The sequence below is a fragment of the Charadrius vociferus genome, unplaced genomic scaffold, assembly GCF_000708025.1.
Source record: "Charadrius vociferus isolate BGI_N301 unplaced genomic scaffold, ASM70802v2 scaffold119, whole genome shotgun sequence".
Lineage (NCBI taxonomy): Eukaryota > Metazoa > Chordata > Aves > Charadriiformes > Charadriidae > Charadrius > Charadrius vociferus.
In genome coordinates, this window is record NW_009650170.1 from 402,495 (window position 1) to 411,904 (window position 9,410).

General features: G+C 41.6%; 1 protein-coding gene across 1 annotated transcript in view; it reads left to right on the plus strand.

The window, feature by feature from the left end:
* The window catches only part of FHIT (fragile histidine triad), a 423,733-nt gene that overhangs the window by 328,459 nt on the left and 85,864 nt on the right, over positions 1 to 9,410 (plus strand). Inside the window, exon 4 of the mRNA XM_009892524.1 lies at positions 5,007 to 5,075. Within this exon, the coding sequence (XP_009890826.1) occupies positions 5,007 to 5,075 (69 nt within the window). The remainder of the gene's footprint in view (positions 1 to 5,006; positions 5,076 to 9,410) is intronic.

Here is a 9,410-nt window from a genome sequence, read left to right on the forward strand (position 1 = left end):
TGGCAGGGACATTGGGGTTTATTCTTCCTGGCCCTGATGTCCTGCCGTGCCCCACATCACAGCCTTTCCGGATCTTGCTGCACCATGAGACTGTGGAAGCCCACAGCTGCAAAGCTTTCTCTCTGTGGAAAGAATGAATAGTAACAAGGGAAAGGATTAAGCTGCTGAAAGGCATGTGGTTTTGCTGCATGAAGCCACAGCTCAACCACATACTGCTTTTGCAGGTGTGGGGGCAACAGACCCTTCCTCGGCCAACTTTTTGGCAGTCTGCCTGTTCTCAAGGTTGCGTGACCCGTTGCCAGTTATTATGTATTCATCCTATAGCAACATTTATTGCTAATAGACCCTGGGTGCTTGCTGAGGAGCTCTCATACAGGCTATTATCTCCCTTTCTGCTGGAAGCTGAGCTTTGTTGCTCTGCTAACCAGCACAGCAGCTGAGCGAACACAACATAATGTTCATGAATTATTGCAGGCAACGTCCATGTCCTCCCCAGTGGTGTGTGGCAGGGTCATCTGCTCTTCACTATTCTGGTCTACCCGGGAAATCTCTTTCAGTGTCTATTTTTGCCTAGTATTTTTTGCTTTACATCCAGTGCAGTGGTGACACATTGGTTATTCGACCATAATTCAGTATATAAAAACAGCCGTAACCAGGAACATTGCTTTCTGCATGGCCTTGAGTGCTGAAGCAAAACTCACCTGACCTGAATGGATGTTTTTCCAACAAAACAGGCTGCAGGTGTTATTTTGGCTGAGACTTGGTGAGCATTTTGCAGTCCTGGTTCACTGGAAATCAACTTTAGATGTACAATCCCACAAATGCCTGCAGTGCTGCCAGAGTTCAGCAGTGGTGGGATGAGTGCAGACCAGGTGCCCACTGGCAGCCCCGTGCTCCCACAGTCATGCTGGGAACGCCGCAGGGCTCAAGTGGACAATCCCCTCGCTGTGGTGGGAGGTCAGAGGATGACACATGCTGGCTCTGGCTCACAGTTTCCCCTTGGCACTACAGATTTGGTCCTTGCAGTACGTTTTCTAATTCTCTGGCCATTTTGGGTTCAAAGGTCTTGAAAAAAGTCTAACAATTTTTTAATTAGTCAGTCTAATATTTTTTTTTAATTTAGAAGTTCCTGTAAAATTCAGCCCCTGCAGCCTCCTTCCAGCTGCTGCAGCCCCAGACATCCCTGGCAGGAAACCTTGTCCCCCGTATCAGAAGCAACTGGTGGGGATCAGTCATCTTTGACCCACACGGTGTCCCCACTTGGGGGCATATTGCTGCGTCCCCATGTTGTCATACCCAGTGTGCCCATCTCCTGCAATCGCCCGCAGCTTTCTCCATCAGTGTCTGACAAGAAGAGGGAATGGTAGCTAGCACTCTAAGCAATGCAAGCGTGTCTGCATTTTTACTACCCTGATGCGGGTGATATTGATCAGTCCATTAATGTAAATGTCTTGGCTGTTGTATGTTGCTTTTCTTGCTTATTAATCAAAATAATGCAAAATGAGGGGAAAGCAATTTTTTTTTTTTTTTAGGAAAAAAATGAAATACAATCAACAGTGATTGAATGCAGCCTGCTGGAATGTGATGGGGCTGTCTGCCACCCACCAGACATGAGGATACCCACAATAACTGGGGGAAATGCTTTATTTTGACATTTTGTATACGCAATGTTTGGACTGTTTGTCTCCAGGCAGTGTTTTGAGGGAAGATTTGCCTAAATCTGTTTGTTTGGTTAAAAAAAAATGCAGCCAAATGTTTTGTTTGTATCTACTGACACATTTCAGTCAACTGCAAATGTCTTTTTTGGGCATGCAGGTTTTTGTTTTGCCTGGAAAACAAAATGGATGGAAGTAACTTTAATTTGTGGGCAGCTTGAAGTTATTTCTGTTACCTCCAATTTGGGAGACCTCCCTGTAGCCATCAGCAGATGCAAAACACCAAGACATATACATAATATCTGGGATGCAAATACTCCCACCAAACCAATTCACGGGTTGGAAATTGAACTAGTGCTTAAGTGCCTTGGTGGATTGAGGCTTTAGCAATACCAAATAGTACTAAGGAGCAAAAATGATCAATTAAAGAACTCCTAATATGTCAAAATATCAGCGTTCCTGAATCAGGAAGGCCAGAAGCTGAAAGGCAGATTAGAGGAGGTGTGAAATCCCCTTGTTTGGTGTTTCTCAGTATGTGGTAGCCGCTGCTCTGTTCTGCTTGTATTTCCCTGTGGTTTTTTGGTAAAGCTGAAGAGAAGGAAACTACCTGAGCCACTATTGCTGCCCCTATTTGTTTCTATTACACAAACAGTAGGGAGAATCCAGATTTTTATTTATGTCCCATGCACAGAATTAAAAAAATAAAATAAAATTGGGATGTCTGGAAAAAATTAATCTCTTTTAAATATATTTTAGTTACCTCAAACGTTTGAAATACTCCTTTGTTTTCTGTTACGGTTGATGGATTTTGCTATGCAGCCTGGCATTGTGTAAGAACATAATGCATGTAGTAAAGGTGACTAACCCCTGAGAATGTCCCCACTGATGCCAACTCACCCATATGCTGTCATAAACACTTTTTCTTCTTTTTTTCATGCTGACTGCAAGAGCCCATTTTGGGTAGGAGATCACGTTAGGCTCGTTCATTACCTGCTGTGCTGGTCTGTGTATCTGCAGTGCAGCATCGCTACCCTGAGCTTTAGACTACATCGCTGCAACAGACGTGTCTGTCGTGGGTATACAGATCTTCTCCTGTGCACACCCCAGAACATTCTGCAACAGAGACAAAAATTACTCTTAAAGGCAGCTGAACTTTTGAGGGATGTGCTTGTTGATAGCTGCTATTAGGCTGTATCATTAAGAGAAATTCTGGGAAGTTTATATTTGTAGCAAAACTATCACTCCTTGTAGCAGAAGAGAAAGAAACTGTCTGGCACATTATTCTCTATTTTTATGAAGAAATTTAAAATCTAATGAGAACTACAGGTGTGACACACTAGTGAAATTTTACATTACCACTGCAAACTTTAATCTTCACTTTTATTTTTCTTGAAAGTCTGTCTTTGTGTAAAAGCAAAATTTCAGGCCTAAGGCTACTGAAGACCATCTTTAAACTTGCCTTGTGATTTTGAGCAATACATCATGAAAGCGGTGATGTTCAGATGATACATTGCACTAATACATCACAAGAGCACTATCGCTCTCATGATATATTAGTATAATACACTATCAGAACACTATCACTGATGTATTACTCAAAAACACAGTTTTTAACCCTCAAGAATCATCCTCATCTCTAGGCTGAATATGATGAAAGCCGTGTATAATGATAAGAATAAGCAATCGCATATTTGGTTTCTCTAGGGGAAGCTGAGAAAAAAAGAGTGGTATTCGGAATATTTCATTAACTGAAACATCCCTGTGATTTCATTTTATTCACTGAGCAAATGCTTTTATGGATTGAAGATAACACAATATAGGTGTGTTTGAATTTTCTTACAAATAGCCTACGAAAATCTTTTTTGATTTTGGATTTCATTATAGACTTGAGCCATGTTTTGAAAATGTTTCAATGAGGTGCATGAATTTCAGCTGATTTCCACCTCATCAAATTGAGTCAGGTGCAAGCTATCTAAGTTCTATGTAAAGTGTTTGGTGCTGTTTCTGATGCAGTCTTTTTTGTTTGTTTGTTTGTTTTGAAAGGATTTAGGCACCATCTACAAGGATCTGGAGATGCATAAATGTGATCTGTCACTCCAATCATTTGCTGCCTCTCCTCAGTGAGGTGTTGTGTTTGATTTTTTTCCTGAAGAATTATTCTCAGTTGGTTTAGGTTTTTTTTCCTCAAAAGAAAGTGAAAGATAAATGCATGCTTTGCAATTTTGTAGCAGCACTTGCTGCAGAAAAGCAGGTAGAGCTTTTGTTTGATTTCCTTAGTAGAGTTTGAGTCTTGAGAATCTTGAATTACCCTTCATATACAGTATGATGAGACTGTCATAATCTCTTAACAGAAAAAAAAAAAAAAGTAGTAACAATAATAATACACATCAAGCTGGCAAGGTGGCGGGTTATATATTTGCTTTCTTGTCCATATTTTTGTTCCTTTTCTCCATATCTCATCAGCATTTGTGACAAAAATACACGGCCCTTCACCTCCATCCCATACTGGGTAGCCCAAAGCTGCCTCTGCAGTTTATGGTCCTTAGCTCTGCTGCCCACCGAGCAATGGCCCTGCTGCCAGGAGAGCAATGCTTATGCTTCAGGGTCTGCAAAACTGGGCTCATAATTCTCGTGCCTCGCAGGTTTGGGGCCACTTGGTGCACTGGAACCTGTATCCCTGCAGGCGTGTGCCCCCAGCATGTATGTCATACCTCTGGGGGCTTCAGGCTGGTACATTTGGCTTACAGCCTCCTGGAAGGAGAAGCAAAACATTAAAGTCTAGCACACCTCATGAAATACATTGCATTAGCCGTACTGAAGAGCTTGTGCATGTTCTTTCTTGCCTTCCCTGCCTTTCTACCTGCATGGTCTCCATTATGTACCAGCAGTTCCTCTATCCCCTGGCCTGTGCAGCACAGCACGAAGCCCGGGGCTGCCCATGCGAGCCCTCTACCCACACCTGCTACAGCCATGTCCCATCACCGGCACCTTCTCATTCTTGTCGGTATTGAAGTCATGGCACGCAGCTCCGAGGTACATTGTCATTTCAAAGCTGTGGCTAAATGCGTCGCTGATTGACAACTATGAATAATTCCACGGAGCCCCTAAACTTCCAGACGTTTCGCTCTGAAGCTCATATAATGCAGCAGAGCTGCTCTCTCATGTTTTTCATCTTTTATATTCTCCAAAGAGTTGAGATACAGTTGTGGAACAGGTTAATGTATTTTCCTATAAAAATAATGCTGTGGGAGCCTATGCACGGTTACTTGTATGTGTGGAGAATAATGCTGATAATCCAGAAAAGAAAGTCACCAGCTTGATAATCATCATTATTTTGTCTCACGTTTTCAGCATGTTCATGTCCATGTCCTTCCAAGGAGGGCTGGAGACTTCAGCAGAAATGATGATGTCTACAAGGAGGTAAGAGTTGCACTCTGTTTCCTCTTCAGAGTTGATTTTGCTGTTAGAAAATCACGTTAATGATACAGGTCCTACCTGGGGTGGAGGTAGTTAATGGGATCTCTGCATCTTTAGTGGTTGCGAAGAGCCTGTGATAGCATCAAGCCCTCCACTGGGATTTCCTTGTGAGCTCTTGAGTCAAGCTGTGGTCACCCAGGGTCCTGGGGGAGGATGCCGTTGACATCTTTGGTACTTTGGTCCGTCATCACGCACAGAGTGAGGTGACATCTCTACCAATAGTTGTATTCTCTTATTATGAGTGTACAGAGAAAAAGTGTCAGCACACCGTTAGCCCGGCATGCAGGGAACATGTCCTACACCGGCTGCTAGCCCGGGGTGCCAAACCTCCCCCTTCCAACAAGGGAAAACACATGCGGCTCATTACAACTCAATCACAAATTGCCTTCTGGCCTGCTTTTTGTCAGGCCCTGCTCAGGCTCTGGACAAATCACATTGTAGCCCCAAAGATAAAAATTAAAGAGCAACTATGCATATAGATGTAATATATGCATGTGTGCAGATTGTACGGCGGAGCTGAGGACATAAGCTGTTCCAGTGTGACTGAATTACTGGCTTTTGTTTAAATGAACAATTGTACAGGCATTAACAAAAAGTTTTCCCCAGCTTGACAGCTGTCACAATGAGTTAATGAAAAAATCTCACTATTGTTAGATTTATGGGCAGTTCTTCCTGGGTTTGGTAGGATCCTCTATCTCAAATATGACATTTCCTTCTCTTACTCAAAGTAATTAATATAAACTTGTTCAGTGCTACTGCAATACCATCTGCTTGAAGGAGAATTCATGACATATTATGCTTTTGTATTTTTTCCTTTGTGATATATACATGACAACTCCCCACTTGCAAAAAAATGATAGTGTACCTTAAAGTTTTCTAATGACTTAACTATGCAAAAGTAGTGAGAAAAGTTTATTATTGACCGTTTACACAAAGTGTGGAGACTGAGAGCCCCACTAATAAGGGGTAAAACCTTACAATGAGACTGCTGAGCAAGGAGATCAAATGTAAATACATGATGGCCATCTTACATACTGCTTTAGTTAAAAGCAGTTAAGTGAGGCAACTTGAAAGTTAACATTTTTTTCCTTTTCCAAAGTGTTAAGTGGTTTTAGATGCGGCACCAGCCCACAAACTCTGTTTCTATTTTTGTTGTACTTGTAATGCCATTTTCTTTTTTAACACATTTATTTCTCCCTCGTTATACGTAAATACAAACAGGCTAAAACTCAATGAACTATACTTTTAGTCTTGTTAAATGCAAATGGGTGACAAATTTGTGAAAAATATTTTTATCTTGTCATTTTCAGTTATAGCAATTGTAGGTGTTGCTTGTAGCAGACATAAGAAGCGAAAATATTTAGACACAGATGTGATAATATATCTTTTAACAGAAGAATGTATAGCCTCAGAGTCTAACCAGCTATTCTTGAATACCACAGAGCTAACATATGCTTTTGTACAGACTGTAGCTGAACAAAGACCTTTTTTTTTAGGATGCCAGAGAAAAAAACTGTATTTGGTGTTATAAAAAGTTTGATGCAAAGTTCTATCGCTGGCTGGATGGGAGGATGGAGGGGCTTAAGCACTATGCTATGATAAATGGATAATCTATTTTTAAAAATACAAAATGGACAAATTTTTGAAAATGCAGCTGATTTTGGCAATCATTTGGAGCTTGTGTCAGTAAGGTAAAAATCTTTTGATATAAAGCATCTCTGTGTTGTACCAAGATGACATATCCCTTTGTCCAGAAGATCTTTTAAAAGATATTGGAAGATGTGTAGATCATAGAGGAGCAACAGGCTGAAAATCTATGAGAGATAGAGTACCATTAGGTGAGATGGAGAGAGCTTTAAATCCATTGTCCATGAAATTTGTACTTAGGACAATCCAAAACCTGCTTATAAACGATTCTTCATTTCCGTATATTTGAGGGATAGTTGGAGTTGATGTTTAGGCGGTGAAGACCACCTTCCAAAATCATCCCAACAGCCTTTTCCTTGTAGTGTGTAACATGGAAGCTGATCAGACTCCCTTAAACAATTTGTGTAATTGTAAATCACACCCAGGCTAAATTTTGCGTATTGTGGTGCTTGGTTTAACTACTGCAGCTAAAGGCTTTACAGCTATTGTGTGTCATTTTCACAGATTGTGTATCTCAGCTCTGGTTCAACACATCTATTGCAAACCCTTATCTATCTGTAAATGCCTTTGAGCTCTCCAAGCTCGGCAGTTGTCATCTGTGTATGCTGAGCAGATTGCTGACAAATCCCATTGCTCTGTGAGTGTTTGACAGTGAAAGGAATGCCCAGATGTTGAGACATCAGTCCTCTTAGGAGACTTCTAGAGTTGAGACAGCTAGAAAGTACTTCCAGTCTTTTACCGAGTGCTTTATTTCTCCCATTTGGTTTGGGAGTGACCACACGTCTGATTGAAAAGACAGAAAAAAGCATATCAGGTTGATCCGTACTTAGTCTGTTTACTGGGCTCTGGTATCTTCAGGCTTTTGGCTCTGAAGCTCTGACATAGCTTCATCTAAAGCAGCTTTTAAGTGTAAAGAGTATACTTAAAGTTAAGGTATATCTTTAGCACTTGGTTTTTAATAAGGTTGCTGATGGACACTAATGCCTGCTGGTTTCTGGATATATATATTAGAACTTCAGTACTGGAACATTAATTGTAGAAGGGATAAAAGAGGGGCTGACACCCGTTCCACAGCATCTTATCTCAGGCATTTCTTGGTGGAATACATCACTTAATATTTTAGGTTTCTGTACCTCAGTGCGTATGAAAGAAGTCACTGCATGATTTTACTAAGATACAGAGAGAATCATTAATAATAAAAAAAAATCTGTATTGAATGTTTTAGATGTATTTCCTCTGCATCTTTGTGGGGCTGTTTCTTGGGAAGGTATTTCCCAGGGAGCATTAGCTATCCACCCTCTGGGCTCACAGCAGTGAGAAGCTAAAGGTATCATTTTTCAGTTCTTACATTTTCCTGCAATTATTTGAAACCTAATCCTGCAAGTGTGCGCATGTCAGAGTTAAATTGGTCTTACAGGCTTTTTTAAAGGATCAGGCCCTTCATATTTTACTGTTGCTGGATTATTTTTCTCATCTACATCTTGAGTAGTTCTTATTCATTGATTCAATTTTTTTCTCGGACAGCAAAACTGTAGCAGCTTAATATTAGGAAAACTTTTAATCAGAATACCTCTTTATTCCTCTATGTTTTCTGTTTGGTTTGAAATAGATTAATATTTTTACATTTATTAATCAAGGAACTTAAAGGCCTTCCTACCAAGGAGTTGCCTGCTTTGAAGTAGAGGAGTTTTTTGCTATCGTAAGGGCATGTTCACAGTAACTGATAAGAATTTGGTATTAATGAACGTCTTTACTGTAGAGTGGCACCCTGTGTTGTTGCAGTCAGCACAAGTACCGCAGAGTTGTTGGAGGTCATCGTGTCCAAGGCGTTCAAGAACATTATCCTGAAATGTCTCAGCAGTTTCATACACAGCCATCTGTGGGCAGTCCTCATTCAGCGTGTGTTTGAAAAGTCCATAGCACAGCCTGTCCCTGGTCTCCACTGAGTGGTTAGCCATTACTGCAATATAAATAACATTCATCATCCTTTAGGTTGGCAGGTAATAGCCGTGCTGGGCCAGAGTGTGTGGGACTTTCTCGGAAAGGAAGACTGAATCAGAAGTCTGTAATACCGCTGTTATGAGTACTGACTTCAATAAGTTAATTTTGAGGCTGACAGACTCGGATGGGTGAGGGCAGCCTGTCCTCTCAGCAAAACCCTGAGCATCCCTGGTATGCAGTGACGGGTTTCGTGGTGCAGACCTCTGTTCCTCCCCAAACTCTGTGTTTCACTTGGTGGTTGCAGCCAAGTAACGGATGCAACAGCGGTGCGCATCCAGGGCGGTGCATGCAGGGCAAAGAGTCCCCATCCCCTCAGCCAGCTTTGCTTTCATGCCCACCTCGTTTTCTCAACTGTCTTCAATTCCCAACCTAGGCTGCAGAGCATTGAAAATGCTGTAAAAGGAGAAAGTGTGAATATGAGAGGTTAACCTAAACCGCTGTGTCTCCATCCCTCGGCTGTCTGCCAGACCTGCGTCACGGACCTCTTGTAATGAGCCTGGGTGAAACTTCCTAATGTGAATTCTTCAGTAACGTGGAGATTTTGTAAAACGCAAAAGCCAGCAAAAGAGTTTGGTTCATGCTGTCCTCCTTCCCCTCTGGCATTCAGGCACACAGCGAGAGAGTCACTTA